We start from the raw sequence: 19,342 nt of genomic DNA on the forward strand, positions 1-19,342 counted from the left end.
AAAAAAATCTTTGATTTTCAATTTCAGAAATCAATATTTTTATTTTCATTATTTCTATAAAAATAACATGGTGGTTTTGATTTTTGAACATTTTTTTTCCAAAATCAATGCTTCTCTCTAGAGCTGTGTATCTGAACCTGACATGAAGGTTACGTTTTCTTCAGGGGCATCATGGTCTTAATTTTTACAGTCTGTCTTACATAGTTGTGTTCCTTTTGGCCTGGGAATGGTTAATTTTCTTACTTATGAGCTGACAAGCACATCTTGACATGTGCTGTGGTGCCATGTGCACACTTGTAGTGTTATTCTCCTCTCTGCAGAGGAGTATTCTTGACTCCAGAGATTTTCCATTTGACTTGAGGCAATGGAGAAAAACACATATAAACACCATTTCCAAGACAGCACAGGTTAAGATTTGCAACAATATAGGTAACTTCACAGAACATTCTTCTGAATTTCTGATGTACAAAGCCTCATACCCTGAGGGAAAACAATATGGAACAATAATTCAGGAAAGAGCCAGTCACATTGTGTGAAGGACAAAAGGCTGGATTTGGAGACAGCTGAGGATCTGTCAGTGGTGAGCACCTCCAAGTATGCTCTTGTCAAGCAAAAAGAAACACAGGCATCACGCCTTGAAAGCAGAGGAAATCTTTGCTAACTTTATTTCAACATTATTTCTTTAAAAAGATACAGCAGCATATCTCCAGGCAGCTTTTATGCTCTTGAAATGATTTGGAGGGAATATTGAAATAGTTAATAGATTTGATGGAAAACAGCTATAATGGCAGTAAACAGATACCATGATTATGAATTCTATAAAAATGAATTGCTCATGATTCAGCTATTGCTCAACAGCAGAACTGATTAACAGCACTAGGGACTGCCTGCTATTTGGTATAATGCTCCACGTTCGTAACATTAGTTGTTTGGTGCTGACTACATTGCAGCAGTTATTCACACTAAGTTTGCTTGTTGTAAAATTTAAAATCACAAACAAGGATCACGTCACAAGGCAATGAACAGAAATCATATGCCTTAAGATATTCCCTAAGACCAGTTATACCTTCTCTCCAGATATGCCTGAAACTCATCTGAATATTCATAATCTCAGTAAAGCAAGTAAAAACCCCAACCCCCAAACTAACAAAGTATAGAAGAATCAAATTCCCAGTTTCATCCCTCCATCAAAGTACATTTGTACCAGCATCCTCTAACTCAGCTTCAGCGCGGGATACCATCCCTGCAAGCGAGGCACAGCTAGGAATGGCTTCAGGATTCTGAATCAAAACCTGCTCTTATGTTTTCTTTGGATATCAGCTGGCAAGTACTGAAGGTCACAAATCACAGCTGTGTGTTGTTTCTGAAACATGGCATTTCATAGAAAAACTGCCACACAAAATTCTCTGCCTGTCACAATGGTGAGTCTTCCATGAGAAAGAAAAAGACACACATGGCTTTCCATGAGGAGATGCCCAAAAAAACATAGGAAAGCTGGGAATCCTCTGTTGGCTTTATATCCTCTGTGTCCTGGTTTATCTGAGTCTTTGGTGAACCTCTCATAAGACCTAAAAATGGACCTGAGTGAAGCTATTATACTATTTTAGCATTTTGACTATAATTTGACCATTCCACCATATATTACCATTAAAAAAGACAAGATTTATTTGCCCTATAACCTGAAAACTTCTAGAAACTACAGTACTGCCTTAAAACAATGAAAAGAAAGAGCTGTTTAGTTAATAGTACATAATTCCAATGCATAGGATGAAAGACAGAAACAAAATCAGTAAACATGTACACAAAATCAATACACTAATCTGATGCAAAAATATTTATTTGGTATATCTTTCCTGCTGCACATGATCATTGTGCATTCAAATGGTTATTATATCATAGTCAAAGAGGTATCATATCTTCATCTGAAATATAAGAAGTACTTAAAAGAATACATTAAGTGAAAATCACAAATGGAAGAGATCAAAACAGCAAAAAGAAGCGGGAATGCATAAAAAAGAGTGTGTTTTGAGGAAAACAGATATAATAATAAAGCAGAAAACCAAGGGTAGCAGAATTTAGTACAGCTACAGTCCACATGCATTAGTGGACTTACAATCTTTACTGAAGAACAGAAATCTTCTTTCTTGCTGTTTTATTACCTTGGCAACATATCCTCCATGTCAGCAATTACATAGGAGACAACAGTCCAAACAGCAGCACAGAGATTCATCTGGTTTGGATCCTGAACTGTCATCGTGTCCCCTTGAGAATGATGAAACCAGAAGTATTTATTGATGTCATTATACAAACTGGCACCTACAGAGAAAAATGGGCAAAGTTCCATGATAGGAATACAAATATTTAAAGAGGAATATAAACTTGAATCTGGTTCCTGGCTGTTAATGATTAAAGCCACATGCAACTGTGTAAAATTCATAATACATTTGAAATAAAGTAACTGTACAGAGCCATACCATGTGCAGTTTGTAGGTTTTAGGTTAATTGACTTGTGTGAGCATGAGGCAGCAAAAATTCACACTGGGGACAAGCCAAGCTTCCCCTGGGAGACTTGTTTCCTCAGCAACAGTATGCATCCATTTTCTTCTGAAACTAACAGAGTTCAAGCAGGAAAATCCCTGCAGTAACTCCACCACAGTGCTTCCCCTGTTCTCCACTGATGAGTTAAAACTGATTTATGAATTCTTTCCTTGCTGTTACTTGTGTTGGGGAACACTTAGGAATTTGCTTCTGCTTTTGAGCCCCTCTACATCACAAGGATGTGTTGTTCCAGAAAAAGTTTCCAGATAATCTGGGGTATCTCAGGTAGCCCAAGACTACATTCCTCTTACAGTCAGGAGTCCTCATCAGCTGGGCCAGAAGCAAGTTGAGTGAAATCACAATTCTTCCCATTCAGGAATAACTGATTCCCTCTGGGACCACATAGGCAGGGAAAGGACTACTTTTCCCCAAGCCAGTGGGCTCAGGGAGCACAAATAAAGCTTGCAAGGCATCTCTCAAAGCCAAGATGAGCTGTAGAAGCTGACACCCAACTAGGAGCTGCAGCAGAGATGCTGGCAGAGGATTATTACCTTGGCTATTGTCTGCTCCAGTACCCACTGGCCCTCTCTAACCCCCTATTCCTTTGAATTTCCTTCTTTCCTAATTCATTACCTCTACCTCTCCTCCAGTTTTATCAGCCTCCATCCGCTTTGTTGTAATGTCAACAACCATTCCAACATTAACAGAATTCCTCATCAAATTTTGATAATAAGTAAATTTGATATTTTCTCCCACCACACTCATTCACTGCTTGCAATTTCTTTGCCTTGATTCCTTTGTCCTCCTCCCTGACCAGGGCTAGGAGGTGCACAGCTCCCAAAGAAGGACTCACTTAACAGAAGACCCACTCCTTACTTGGTCAACAAACCCAGAGAACTGTGTGAAATCACAAGTAAGAGCTATGGGCTCCAGGCAGAAACACAGACTGAGGATACTCCTGCCATGCCAAGTAAGAAGGAAGAAACCCCAGGACTGTTTGACTATAAAGATGAATTACATAAATTATTGATATATTTATTTACATGCAGAAGAAATCAGTATCAGATGATGAGGGCTTTGATAAACTCATGTGTGCTTGTAAGACCTACTGTTATGATTTTTCTTGGTTTTCCTGAGATGCCTGAAGCCTTTGAAGAGAATGAAAGCAAAATTTCCCACAGCATAACTGCACATTCCTATAATACATATCTTTTGATCACTGAAACAATCATTCAGAACAGAGTCCAGCTCTCCCTGTGGGTAACAGGCACATTTCTCTTGCTGTAATGGAGACTGACTTGGATGGCTCAGCTGACTGCTATTTTAGAGAGATGGAGTAGAAAATTAATGCATTTCAATTCCGTCCTAGGCGAAGATCCTTTCATAAGAGAGATGATAAGCAGAAAGACCAAATGCTACAGCATAAGGTTATACAGTATTGTGATTGATTTCATTTTAAGAAGCTCATCTTGTTCTTAAATGACCTGTTTGCTCCTGACTTGAAGCATCGCAATCCCACAGAAGTCACTGGGTAGGTTACAGGTCCTGAATTATGTTCTAATAATGTTAGCATTAAATTTATGTCAAGTCATAGTCACTTTTAAAATTTTCTTCTGAATCCTTTTAAATATATGCAATCATAAAAGGATTGAACAATGATAAATTCTTTAACTGATGGACTTCTGCACTACAGACACATTACAAGTTAAGCTGTTGAGGCAACTCCATTGCTGGTTTTGAACACTTCTGTAAGAGTCAAGACAAAAATTGTCCAGATTTTATCGTAGAAATTTCACTAATCAGAGTAACTATGGATTTACAGAATAGCACTTTATTCCTGTGAGTGGAACAAAAACAAACATAATTTGCTTTGTCATGTTTAACTCTCTGAAACACTGGAAAAGATTTTTTTTTCTCTGAATTGATTTTACAAATCAGAAAATTACCGTCTTTGACATCAAGCAATTACTGTGAAAGAAAATCAAAAGGTTCTCAAACTGGCCATGCTGTCTCTGTCGTGTTGTGGGCTAGAACTGAAGCCAGTGACCTGCAACACCTTGAGAGACTAAGGAAAAGACCCTAAGAAAGCACTTTTATCCTCTATAATTAGAAACTAAAGTGATAATTCATGTTCTTGGCTTTGAGCACAAGAAGAGTTTACAGCTGAGGGCCTCACGGAAACCTCTGGACATGAAGCACTCTTGGGCACAGATATGACTGCAAGCAATTTTCATTGCAAGGAAGTTTCCTGCTTCACACTTGGGACTCCTCCATGCTGATGTCAGCTGCCTGTAGACATTTCTGCTGCCAGAGGCTGCCAGGCTGCAGTGAGACACTGACGAGTGCCCCTTCACCAGCAAATGCATCCAGGGCTGAGACCAGCCCTTGCAGATGATCATGAAGAGGGAAGTTCTGCAGGGCCCTGCAGACTGCAGTCAGGCTGGGTTACCTCAATAAAGTCCATGGGGACCTTCAGCCTCTTTTCTAAAAATCTAACAGAAGAAACAGTGCTGTGAGCATAATTTGTTGTTGTTGTTATGTAACATTTGTCTCAGGAAAAACAGTCAATAACAAATGGGGGCTTATTTTTACCAAGCTAGGAGTCAAGTAACAGAGATGAGGAGCCATGGCTTACAGACCTACAAATTATTCACCATGTCCATGCTAGCCACCTAGAAAGGACACAGCATACAGCCTTGAAAGAGTCCATACGCTGTAATTAAGTACTTAAAAACCCTCAGTTGGGTGGTGTTATGTAAGTGTGTACCACATATCTAATTCTGATTTCCAGGTGGAACCAATGCTTGAACAGAAAACCAAGAGATGGGCTAGGTGCTACACTGTCACATTTCATGCACTTTGCTCTTATTCCTGCGTTTGCAGAGCAGCCATAAAGAAAAAAAGGCAATGTTTGCCAAACAACCCTCTTTAATTGTCCTTTTTCAGTCTGTTAACTTGTACAGTGATGCAATCACATGTAAAAGTGATCACATGAGGAACACTGCTGACCAAATAAAGGGATCAGTGAGAAAGTGCTTCTAGCTGGATATTAATAGGTGCTCTGGCATGAAAAGAGGGAAAGTTAAAAACTGCTGCCAAAAATACCATACATATTACTTGAATGCATCAAAAATACTGGAAATTAAAAACTGAAGAAAATAAATAATTTACAGCTTCAATAAATAATACAAAGATAATTCATAGCACCATTACAAGGTGACAGAAAACCCTCTTTAGCACAGCTTAGTTACCTAATTTAATGCATGATACTGCATCAGCAGCTATCAAGTGCTACTGGTGATCCCCCAGGGTCAAACACTAGGACAGTTGCCCAGAGAGGCTGCAGAGCTTCCATCCTTTGAGATATTCAAAGCCTGACAGAACATGGTCCTCAGCAACCTGGTGCTGACCCTGCTTAAGCAGGGGAGTTGGACTAGGCAAGCTCAAGGGGTGCCTGCCAAACTCAGCCATCCTGTGTCACTCTAACCCATGGTGCCTTGGGTCTTTCAGACATCTCTCAGAATTCACACAACATTAAAAAAAAATCTTCACTTCAAGTTCATTCCTGTCTTGAACTCATTTGATGAGCTCTCTGCATAAACAGCTGTGTCATACTTGGTTTGATGCACTGCATAACGCAGGTAAAAGCAGTTGCTTTGGTAATTCATACTGACCATGTGTTTTTAGTAATCAGCTATGTAAGAGTGTCTTGATGAAAATACACACACATTGAGGAATTCTGAAAAACAGTCCATTCCTTCTAGCTTCTGATCTCAGCATGAAATGCCCAATGCAAACACTCATTAGCTGATGATAGGGACAATATTTCCTTACAATATCAAACACCAATTCTTCACACATTAATAAAGTGACAAAGGTCTTATTGCCAGCTTAAGAAGATGAGAAGCTGCTACTGGGATAAAAGGATGCATGAACCACAAAAAGAATGATGGGCATGTCAATGATGACCACTGCCTCTTGTCACACTCTGTCAGGCACTGCTGCCTTCATAAGCACTGCTGTCATAAATCATAACTAGAATGAAACTCTATTGCCAGATATTTAAGTGCTCAAATTACTGTCATTTGTGCAAAAAATGACGGGAAAAGCAGATAATGATTATCTGAATGAATACAAAGGCAGTTTCCATAAAACTGTGTTCCATAAACCACAGATATCTTCAAGGGGGAAAACATGCAAAGCATGCAGTAACTTCAGAGTAATTTTACATCTTAAAAGATTTTGCATTACACTCCTCCCCACATTTTCTTTCTTTTCTTTTTATACCCCAAACAGCATTCAATTGTCAAAGGAAGTCAAATGTGAATTGTGGAGTCAGTACATATTTGATACAGAGTCCTATCAATAGCTTCCCAGTTGCCTTTGCTTTCAAGTAAACTTCACAGCTATGCTATGAATCTTTCAGATACAATGGGAAAACCCCCACTGTTTCTATAACCTCTCTTGGGTGTCCTGGGTCTTCCATATTACAGCTAGATCTCTGGGACACTGACCTCTGCATGATCGTTGCCTTATACAGTGAAGTTAATACGCTAATGATTTATAGAAAAAGTGTGTAACTTTTTCAGGTTTCATTTTATAGCAGTCCCTAGAGGACCTGACAGAATTGCCACTCCATTATTTTATGTGGTATATACACACCTCTCCAAAGAGAAAAGACTCCAGCTCAGGACACACACTCTAAACAGACAAGAGGGACTGAAGGATGAAAGAGGCATGCAGAGATAAAATGACAGATTCATTTTCTCACAGCAGCTGAGAAAGGAATAGATGCCAGACATCTGAGCTGAGGCCAGTGTCCTGTTGAATAAGCTGTACTAACTCCTAAAAGCAAAGTTGGAAATGCCTTACTTAACAAGGCATAATTTGCTCAATGTTTCCAAAAGTTTATAAATAGAAAGGGGTTATAACATGCGCTTCACTTGCATCTTCCAAATACCTGTTTGAGCTTCACCTTCATGTCAAGACAAATCTACATGCAATCAAAGGTATTGATTGCTTCTAGAAAGATGTCAAGATATCAGATGCCTGGTCGGAAACCTTATTTTTATTTCTGCAGTGATTTCCCTGGCTATAAAAGACAGATTCCTTTTTTTCCTATTTATTAAATACTGCTTTTGTTTCCTGCTTTTACTTTAAGAACCAGGAAAAATGCTTTTACTTAATTTTCAAGTTTATTCTAATCTTAGACCTTTTTCATGCCAATGACACTATTCAGGAATGTACTAAAAGTCTATAATGCCTTAAAAATAAAGCAAATCCTGACGAAATATACATTTTTTTTCTTTTACATCAAGTACTCAAATATAATGAAATAAGAGGCAAAGGGACATATCACAGTCTCCTATGCAGTTAAAAACTGGTATGCACCAGGAAAGCATAAACACGGAAGTTAAGAGCATTCTATTCCTCACACACAGTAATAGAATCAATAGCCTCTCCCTTCTCAACTGGAGCATTTCTGTCTCACACATTTTGAAAGGTCAAAATTTCAGGGCAGAAGTAAGAAGACACACGGCTTTTCCTTCAAAGGAGATGTGCCAAAGACCTACAAAAGGAAAAACAGATGAAAGAAAAGAAGAGGAACAATTTCTTATTTTATTTTTATTTTCATTTTGTGCCTTTCTAAAACCCAGCAAAATCACAAATCTCAAGTGGTCAGGGAGTAAATCTGCTGCAATGGTAGTTGTGTTTAGGATGGGCTGGCTGGAATGCTCCATAGGTACCTCAATATCTCTTTTGCTGTAAGCTCTGTAGAGGGTTTGACTGCTTGTTTTAGGTGTTGGTCAGATGTTTAGTGTGCTGTCCCTGCCTAACCTCAGTCTGCAGAACTACTACTGTAATGAAAACCCAATTATTGTGGGCAACTCTTGCATGCATTTTGGTGGTCATATTAACCTCTTCCTTTGTGGGATAACCTGTAGCTGACAGCTGGCTTTAATGCCAATTATTTCATTATCCATTTTCAAGTCAGCAGAGGCAATGGAGAATGCTACTGCTGTTTAGTGGGGCACTGACAGCATTAGTTATCTTGTCACTTAGTCTCAAATGATAAAATTACAGGCTAAGTTGCTTGAGTTTCGTGGCTATCGACACTGAAATAGTTTCCAGTACAGAGCTTATAAATAACATCAGAAGTCCTGCTGTTTCACCTCCTGAGTTACTCTCACAAAAGTCTTTAAAATTCATGATTCAAACAACAAGACAGAGGGAAAGCTTTCAGGTGGTTTTTTCAGTGACTAATTAAATGAGGCTACAGTATAAGGGAGACAATATGAAGTTTGCATTACTTCTTGTTTTGCTTAATGCATTTCAGAATGAATCCTGTGGATACACTAAATGGACTAAATTACAGCTCAGGATTATCACAGTTACTTTTGCAATGCATTAACCTTTCACTTAGTGCATCAGAGGACCAGTGACAGTGGGGGATCCAACCTAAACTTGCATGAAATGCTGTGAAATGAGGTGCCAGGGAAGGAAGCAGTTCTACTTCATAGAGCACTAGCTGACTAGACTCTAAAATAATATCCTAAACAGCCCTTGACTGGGAAAAAACTCACAAAACCCCAAATAAATCTTCAACAGTAAAAAGCACTGGAAGTTCTTCCTCCATTCATCCAACCTCTGTCTTAAATTGTCAATGTTGTTTTTTTAATAAAAAAGAGAGAAGGGTAAGTCTCCCTAGCTGGTGCTGCCTAAACATGACCCACTGCAGGTTCACTCTCTGGGACAGAGAGATCCTCCACAGGCCCACTCATCACTAACTTTTGGACCTGTTTACACTTCTGCCCACAGCTCCCTGTGGCAATGCATGGTGTGCCTGAGCACTTCCTGTGGGCTCAGCTCAGTTCTCACTTAGTGAGCTGTAGGACCAGCACCCTCCATTTTTTCATTCAGCTTCCTACCACTAGTGGCTTCATACAGTTTAATCACACCTAACTCAGCTGCTTTTTTCCAAGCTGCATAATCCTCCTCTTGCAGAAGCTATTCAGTATCTCTGAGGATGCAGGCTTCTGGTGACTCTTCTCCCTTTCCTAACTGTGTTTCACCATTCTTGAGATGAGAAGCCCAGTACTGCCTGCAAACAGCAGCACGTGAATGGACTCGTGATGTGACTACAGCACACCATGACATCTCCTAAGAATGCTTTCTGCTTTTTCTCTCTTCCTTCCTTCCCCAGTTGCATGAAACAGTGTTTTTCACCTTCCCTGGGTATTGACTTGACAATTTCAGACAATTATCCACAGTGATACCCAGATCATTCTTCTTGAAGATAACATGGATCCTGTTGCTCTGTATCCATAGTTCCTACACTGCATCACTCTGCATTTATTGACACAAAAATGTCACTGCTTGTTGTATTCTTTAGATATTTTCTACTATAATATTACTGTCACATTTTCACAGTCGGTTTTAGTTTTGATATCAAATATTTGAAGCAAACTTTGCTAACTTGCTATTCTTGTCGTTCACTCTCTTTGCAGCTAATATGGAGTTTTGTGAACATTCAAAGTGACAAAAAAAAAAAAAAGGTGACTGGGCAGCCTAATAAAGCCTAAAGTCTTCTCCATTAAGAAGACTGACAATTTATTTCTACCTTTTAAAAATCAGGTATTTACCACAAAGGAGGAAAATACCTCTCACCTCGCAGTACCTTCTTCCTCTATAGTCTCTGTCCAGGGGCTTTTGAAGACTTAGCAGTACTTCACTGACCAGATCCAGCTACAGAAATGGTTACAAACTTCTGAAAATGCCTTGCTAGACTGGTGAGGCATGACTTCTTTCTTCCAAAGTAACATGGACTCCTGAATTACTTTTGTATTTGTGTTCTGGCTCTGTGACTACTCTGGCTAACTGAAACACAGATCCCTGTTTAGGGGATTCCCTACTTACAGCATATAAATTCAGAAGGATTATGTACCTGTATTATATACCTGCTTATGTTTGTAGATAATGTGTATATTTTAATATAATTTACTTAATTTGTGATTTCTTTAAAACTATGTATATACCTACGTATGTTATGCAGAGACTCTTAAAAAGTTGATAGTTGTAAAAGTGATTGTTGGATTTATAAATCCCTTGTATTTTGCATTCTCTTTTAAACACTGTAAGTGGAATGAAAGTCATTGCAAAATCATCAATTTCTCTAATTTAGAATTCTTTTTCATGTGTTTGTTTATGTCTCAGCTCAGTAAAGCAGTTAAATATTGAGCATGTGATTCATTTTAATGCCATTAAGCTTTAAATGTCACACAAAAGGGTCAGGTGAATACTGGGACCCATTTGAACCATCTTTTCCTGACCAAATGCATTTCCGTGTTTCTATACACTCTCTATAACTGCACCATGTGGCTTACATTATAAGGTTGCTTAGAAACCCAAACTATTGAAGTGCTTTCTTCAATGTTCTCTGCTAGCCGAAGAGCCTCCTACTAGGGCTAGACCCTTGTTCCAACAACTTCCAAAATCACCTCAGAAAAGTTGTGGAAAGAGACACCCCCTAGACTGTTTAAAAATCACATGTGGGAAGAGAGAACCATGAAAATGACCCATTTGTCACAATTCTGAGTAGTATTTCTGTTTGCAATAATTGTCTGCATTCATTTGCATTTTCAATCCTTTCAAGAAGCTTCCTTGTATTTTACAAGAAATGGAGCTATTTCCTAAACCAAACTCACAAACCAGTTTAAAGTAAGCCTTTAGGCCTGCTTTTCCAGGGGATGCTGGAGACAGAGAGGAAACACACAGGTTCTCATTTGCTGTTGCCTTCGCTTATTGATACGATTACAGCTGGATGTTTAATCACAAAGTTCCTGTAGGAGCCTTCCTACCAAGTAGTCCACTACCAGAAATGACAATGGTGATAGGACCCAACCAAGCAGAGCTCCCTTCTGCCCAGATGGTGGTGAAAAGAGCCCTTTTAATGAGCATTCTGGTGCTTAAATAGTTACGAAAAAAAAATCCCAAACTTCAAAACCAGTCACCTAATTAAAGTAAAAGACATCCTAAGCACCCTACAAATCTGTTGTATTTTATATCACAGAAATCAAAACTGCATTTATTCAACCATACCCACAGGATGAGCAATGGTTTCATTGTCTCTATTTTTGCACCCCACTGAGACTATCACACTATTCAAGTCCATGGTGGATTTTAGATGTAGGATCATTATACAAAACTGGAAGAAAATACTATGCCTACAAAAATAAAATATCCTTTAAAATATCTGTGGTTACTTGAGTAATGCATACTTGAGTTTTAAACTAGTAAGTTATTTCATAACATGTTAGATGCTCCAGATATTGGTGTTGAAATATCTTTTCCATTTGATCTCCAAACCAGTGTATATTTAGCTAGTTCATTAGTAACAGAAATGCTGAGAAGTACTTGAAACAAAGTTCAAAGCTTATTGCAAGATTCAGGACTATCCAAATGCAGGAGTTTTCAGTCTTTAGGGTTGGGGTTCAGAAAGCCACAAAGCCTGCAGGTCCAGGGATGTGTAAGAACCCTACTTTCTGGGGTTGCAGAAGGCATGTGAAATGGAGCATAGCACTGCACCAACACTGCTCCCTTCACACCTTTCTCAGCTGGCCCACCCACAGTGCAGGGCACCTCCGCTGCAAACCATCATTGGCATTAGGGTTCAGAGAACCCTAAAAAACCTTTCTGCTCCAATCTAAAATCATGTTATCCAATGGGTGATGAACACAAATTAGGAGGAATGATTATTTATTCAATATTTTAAGCAACAAATTGCATATTTTTGTCAGTAAAACTACAAAAGAACAACACACAAAAAAAAGAAAGCTAAAAATAATTATGGTACAGTGAAGACACCTGCTGCAACATTGTCCTTCACAATCTCAAAATCTCTCTGTTTTAATGTTCCATGAAATTACATGGGGCTTCATTAGGAAAAGAAAGGTGAAAATTAAAGAATTTCTATCCTTTAAAGTAAGGAAGTAGAGAAATTGCTCACACCTAATCTGACTATGCAGTGTATCACTACTTGTATGTGGGCTCTGGCTAATCCACAGAGCAGAACTAATCCTAGAAGAAGACAAAGCAAATAAAGCAATGACCCTAACTAGCACAACTCTTCCAGCCTGTAAATTTGAGTTGCTGTGATAGCTATTTTGCCACAGAGCAAATGCACTTGTCAAAATGCTAATATATTAAGAGCAAAAAAAAAAAGAAAGCGTATAAGCTCAGGAAGAAGGCTAAGAGAAGCTGACAATTAATTTTAAGTTGAAAGTTTAACCTGTTTGCTTTCACTGAAAGATCCTCAGTCACATCAGTAAGTGCAAATAGCATTTGTCTTTGCAGGCTTACTGCATTCTATGTTTTACTATGCTGTTTTCTTATGAAGTTGAGCTTTACTTTGGTTTTGTTCAAATTAAACCTAAATGGTTGAAGGCCTCATTTAAAACATGGAAAGCAAAGACTGCTTGGGTGAAGGAGTACAGAAACAGAACAAGGCACTAGTGAATCCAGCTGCCATGAGTGCCAAGCTGTTGAGTCCATCTTTGAAAATCCTCCTCCATCACAATCATAATTTTGCAGAAATCAGGGACAACTATATATTTTTCTCCATTTGTCAATAAGAACCTGCAAAGGCCTATTTAAAAGTATATACTTTTACAGAAATTTTAAGTAACTCCAAAAGACACAATGTTTTACATATGATGCAACAAATGCAGATAATTTGATAACAGTGACCAAACTCTACACACTAAAAAGCAAATACACCTCTATTAGTTTAAATACTACCCACCATCCTTCTGATATATTATGTCCATGCTAAAACTTAAAGCAACATTTACAGCTGTATAAATGGAAATAATTTCAATTTGAATTTAGTCAAAGAAATCAAGCACAAGCACACTCTTATAAAGTTGTTTATGTTGCCACATTCAAATACCACCTATAGACTAGTGCAAAGGGACAAAAAGACCCAGTGATGATGATTGTTAGCAGCCCAGAGCAAAATTATTATCAAATGATTAGAATTATTTTAATAGAGAGAAGCTAGAATTTAATACATTCATTTAAAAACCCCTGAATCTCTGCATTGCTATGCTTGCTTTCCACAGGACAAAGACATGCTCCCCAAATGCAAGTTTTCATCCCCAGAATACCATTAGACTATTGGTTCCTTTCAAATACATAGATTGAAGACTCATTTTACAGAGTAGATACATAAAAATAAATATTAACACACACACACACACACATATATATGTACATACATACACACACATATATACACATATATATCTACCAACCTACACATAATTAAAAACCTTTCAGGAGCCAAATGCACACTTGCAAAACAGAATGGCATGCTATATATTCAAAGGACTGCAACAAATACTCAGTCAAACTGGGATTATAAGCCTTACCTAAAAATAACCTGAATGAAAAATTTTTACACTCTGGCCAATATTTATTTCACTTTGACATCCTCCCTTTACTTTTACATCCTCACTTTAAAACTAACAGGCATCTGATAGAAAAAGAAAAAAAAGACAGGAGAATTTTTCTTGCTTTAAGGCCCATCATTGCAAAATAATTGTGCATGCTTATTAGTTGAATAGTTTCCATTTCCCACTTCTAAAAGAAAAAGAAAAAAAGAAGAAAAACTGGTACGTCTCATTAGTCCTGGGTAGTCTAACCTTAGCCTTTGCTATTATCAGATTCGTCAGGAAAGGTGAAGAAAAAGCACAACCTTTTTGGAAATGCAGCCACTGAAATTAGAAAGCATTGAGTGAAGAAGAGAATATTTCCCCTGTCACATATTCCTTTCAGGGTCAAAAAGCACACAAGTGAGATTTTAAATAAGTAACTCATTCCAGGTAAGTACAGTAAGGCTGTTTCCAGGCTGACAGGTTGCCATTACATCTCACCACTGCCAGCAGGGTTCACTGCTGTGACTCCAAAGGTGGCTCTAGGTTTGGAAAAATAGGGTGTAGTAGAGAAGACAACAATAACTACTTAATAATTAGATTTTTGTGCTGTGTATTGAGAGCCCAAGGCTTATGTGGAATTAGATGAGGCACCCCGAGTGTCTTTAACACTGTCTATTTCAGCAAATGGAGTGGCCAAATATTCACTCCCTGAAACAGTAGAAGAGCAACCACACTTTTCCCTATCTCAATGAATTTAAAACACAATGCAAATCAAAAGAAAAAGAGAAGGATCTGAAAAAAGGCAGCAAGAGGCAAGGAATAATTCTATCACCGATGGGAACATGTATTCAACATTTACAATTTTTTTTTTCTGCAAAAATGATGTTCTACACCTAAAACTGGAGGACAGATGTTTTTGCCCAGGTAAATGTAATGAGGACTGGAGCCAAGGGCCAAGCTACAACTTGCAGAGCTCAGGGAGGTGAAACCAAAAGAGGTCTGGCTGGGGAGGACTGACACAAGCCATGGGCAAAGCAGTGATCCTGCACATTTCCACAGATGCAGGAGAGCTGGCTCAGCAAGCAGGGGATCTCATACCTGTTAAATTATTACAGTGTTTCTTAGCACTCTCTTAGCTCAGGCTCCAGGAACCACAGGCAGTCCCTTCCCTCTTGCTCTCTAGACACCTGAAGTCATTACTCGGGTTAAGGGATAATGAAATTGTCATTGGGTTGAGAATACTGAGTGAAAAAGTTTTTAGTCTCAGATAATGTTGTCCAAAACAGAGGACTATGTCTCAAAAACATTATACCCTTAACAAATTTGCTGGCAGCTATTTGTCTGACTGAAAGAGAGAAGCTGCATGGAAAATATACAGAAAGCAAATGACATTTTTAACTGTGCGGTGATCCCTTCTTCCCCCCAAGCATTCTGAAATAAAAGACATAAATGCTGAGTGCTTGAAGGCTTCAACAGCATCCAATGCATGTGCTTTTAATGACGACTGCACAAGAATATCTGCCCTAAAATGTAGCCAGCAGTGTTGGTGGACAAGAAAAGTACCCACAGTAATTGGGAACTATAGGAAGAAGCAGGCAGACTAATTAAGCTTTCACAATGCTTCCCGTTTAGCATATCTTAGGGATTTAAAATTAAAGATGTATATAATTCCAGCTGTTTTCAAGATTAAGATGTTCAAAACTTGTTGATTAGTTTTAGCTGCACAATGAAATCTGTTTCTTAGTTGAAGTCAGAAGGGCTAAAATTGTTCAGGCCAAGAAAACAAGCTGCTGCAATAGGATGCTGAAGCCCTGAAGTGATCACCCTGTGATCCTCACACTGCAACTCAGCAAGAGAGTGAGAGCTGCCCTGTCCAACCCAATCTCTTTCATGTTGTTGTGGTTCCAAGCTCATGAGAAATGGTGACTGGAGCACTAAAACCAATTTCAAGACAGGCAGTGGCAGTTCTTTGAAAATAACTTAGGAACCTCCTGCATGGGGAAAAAAACCCACCCCAAGAACTAACCAAGGCTTTTCCAAAACAAGGAATTTTGGCTATTAGTGATCATCTATTTCTGCAACCTTTGAACAGTGACAACAAAATGAGGGACCAGAATAGACTGTGTGAGTACACAGAGCAGCCCACAAGACTGTGCCTCTTTCTCCAGCAGCTGCTATGGATGCAAGGGCCTGGGTCAGGCTGCAAGATGCATCAGTCAATGCCTGGGTGCAATAAAAATCACAACTGCCCAGTCTTCAGCAATGTTTGTCTACAGACTTCCTTCAGTGACACCTGTAGCACATACAGCAGCCCTTAATTCTGCTCGGCAATATGAATGAAAAGACAATTGGTTAACAACTGTCTTATAGTATTTTTAAAAATATGTTTCAAACCCATATAGCTTATCTCAGAGTCCCTGTAATTTGGAAATGAAGGGCTGCTGCTGCAAAGTATTATCTGCCCACAGATTCAGCTAGCACTTTTAGAGTACAGAACAGAAATAATGCACAAGGAGTCAATAACAGCAATTGGTATCATTACCACTTCCTGCTTGTCTCTGGCTTAAATCTGAAAATCAACTAAAAGATGATTTTGTTTAAGAGTAGTTATTGTAGAAAGCTGAAAGTTCAAGACCTTCCACAGCTCTACACCTGTCACTTCACTTTTCCTCTTACCCTTTTCCTTTCCCATCTGCCATACACTACCTTTCTGCTTGAGCCAAGCAGGAAGCTGCAGGCACCTCACTGCAGCATGAGAACATCGGATTTACATTATACAAAGGCTCAAAGGAAAGACTTCATCATAATTTACATGTAACTCTTTAACTAATTCATCTAACACTTTAACTAATTCACAGAACATTCCTGCACCTAAAAAGGTACTGACTGTAACATCTATTGTCAACCTGGTTACCCAGTTATTTAGCAGTGCTTAGACTCTATACAGACTAGCACTACACAGAACAGAAAACCAGATGAACTGGGGAAAACCTCAAAGATTCAGTCAGCCTATTTCCCTCTCTTTGGTAGAAGACAGTGTTTTGAGAAAAAATGGGGTCTTATCCTTCAGTACATCTGTCCAGCCATCAACAGATTAAGGACTTTCTGAGTAGGAGCTTGCCTTCATATCTCTGTGGTGGACAGCCTTTGCTGGACCTTTCTCCCATGCAGTATTCCATCCTCGTTAAATGTATGTTTGATCTTGATCTTCAAAATATCTTGTGATGCTGATTTCCTCCATTCAGTTATATCCTGTCCAGAGAAGTGTGTCTTAAAGCTGGTTAGTGCTGATGCTCTGAACCTCTGGTTATATTCAAAAGGTGAATAGTTACTCTCCACCATATAACAGTGCTGCTTATATATATATATATCTCATATAGTTTTCCTTTCCCCACCCCCCCCCCAGAGATTATAATCATTTAGTTGGTGGATTCTACCTTAAATGAAATGGTCAATCTGATAAAAACTGGAACTAGCCTGGTTCCTGTCTGCAGTCTAGGCAGCAGCTTGTATAGGATAAAGATGGGTTTCCTTTGATTAAACGAATTATTTGTAACCTATATTATCTTGCTGCAGTGATACATGATGCAAAAACTGCAGCTTCCTGGAATCCATGGGAGAGGCAGACCATGAAAGACAGAACTAGGAAGCAATGGGCTTTTCATTCTGTAGCAAATAACACAGTTCTGCTTTTCTCTTTTCCCAACTCAAATGAAAAAAAGGCACGCAAAACTTTTCTCATAAAGTGAAATTAAACAGCAAAAACAGATATTCCAATCATGTGTATTTTCTTGACTCAATATATACATGAAATAAAAATTTAAAAATTCATATTTATCATCACTCTGTATTTTATCTAAATGCTTATTCTTAGTGAGATAGTCCCAATTCTGTTATTTTCTATTCTAATTTCATCAAAATAGATCTTGTTTATATAAATGAACATTCCTCAGTATCTTTTTTCTTGAACAAAAAAGCGAATCTATTGAGTGAAACTACTTCTGCAATGCGTTCTATCTGTGAAGAAGCCCCAAAACACACACCTAGGATCAATGCCTTTAATGTCAGGAACCAAAGCTCTGTGATCTCCAGATGTTACCAGATGTTACCAGAATATAGGATGGTCCAGAACCTTGGTGTACATAATGGCTCCCTTTGAACTAACTTTCTGATCCTATAAAATATGTATAAAAGCTCAAAGTTCTGTTAATCACCAAGGACACCAGAAGTGAAAAGGGAAATTATATCAACTGGAAGGTTGATCTAAATGGTGAGAAATATATACTCAGAGAGTAAAATATGGAAGGATCTTTAGATAGGGGCATCATATGGGTCTGAGACTAATTTCTATTTTCATTATAGACCAAAGCAATGGAGTAAAATCTTCCTACACTATGAGATGGCACTTACCAGGGACATGTGGCAGTGGCATGGAGAGCATGATGAGAATTTGTTAAAGGATGTTCACCAATGAGATACTTGAAAAGACAACTCAGGATAATGATCAAGAGGTGCAAGCATAAACTACTACACCAAGGGAGGAAAAAATCAACTTCACATAAAAACCTGCTGCAAGTGAAAAAAAGTAACTATGTCTTTGGGTTCACGATGAAAAGAAATGAGAGTTAAAGCTCTTAAATTGCAGCAGGAATAGGTTAGATAGGAGAAAAACCTTCTTAAGCACTAAGAATTGCAATGGGACAGGCCCTCTGGTCTATAATGCTTCCATTACAGTAAGTTTTCAAGTTCAGCTTAAACAAATGCGAAATAAATGACAGAGACATTGGCAAGACCATGCTGGCATCAAGAATATTTAGAGGTTCTCTAGAAACCTCCTTGCCAGCTCTGTGGCTCTTTGAAATCTCATCTATGTGGCTTTCTGAAATAGCTGCTGAACAGACTACAGATCTTCTTTTTCTGGCAATTGGCTTGACCCATGGCTTCAGCCAAGTTTGGCCTGCAAGGCAGAGGGAAATTCAGGATCACTATTCCAAGTGAACCCTGCAAAGAGCAGGTAGACATGAAATTTCTGGAGTAACTTTGCTCTATTTTATGAACAAGAGCTTTACATCAGAAAAATGTCCCAGTCCTAAATATTTCACATGAACTGCAATTCATATGTGTGTGTGGAAAACAGTGCTAGAAGTTATTCCTCTAGCAGTTGTGCATTTAAGGAATGTAAGGCAAAAAACAAATCTTGAAAGTCACTTCTGTGACTTCAGTGACAGCTTTGGTTTTTGTTTCTTCACGTGTCTCTGATCAGAGATGGACAACTAAGCACTGTCCTTTCTCAGCCAGCTCCCATCAACTCCCATTGTGCTTTGGTTGTTGTTGCTGTGGGTTTGCATTTGGGAGGAAACAGGCAGGCA

The 19,342-nt window shown here is 38.6% G+C and overlaps 1 protein-coding gene across 3 annotated transcripts in view; it reads right to left on the reverse strand.

Annotated features, from left to right (window-relative positions):
• Positions 1-225: 225 nt before the first annotated feature.
• CPQ (carboxypeptidase Q) overlaps positions 226-19,342 on the reverse strand; it is a 130,991-nt gene continuing 111,874 nt past the window's right edge. For all 3 annotated transcript variants that reach the window (XM_068184365.1, XM_068184341.1, XM_068184357.1), the window contains one exon: positions 226-2,316. In XM_068184365.1, coding sequence (XP_068040466.1) covers positions 2,251-2,316 — 66 coding nt within the window. In that variant the 3' untranslated portion in view covers positions 226-2,250. The remainder of the gene's footprint in view (positions 2,317-19,342) is intronic.

This window comes from Anomalospiza imberbis, chromosome 1 (genome assembly GCF_031753505.1).
Source record: "Anomalospiza imberbis isolate Cuckoo-Finch-1a 21T00152 chromosome 1, ASM3175350v1, whole genome shotgun sequence".
Lineage (NCBI taxonomy): Eukaryota > Metazoa > Chordata > Aves > Passeriformes > Viduidae > Anomalospiza > Anomalospiza imberbis.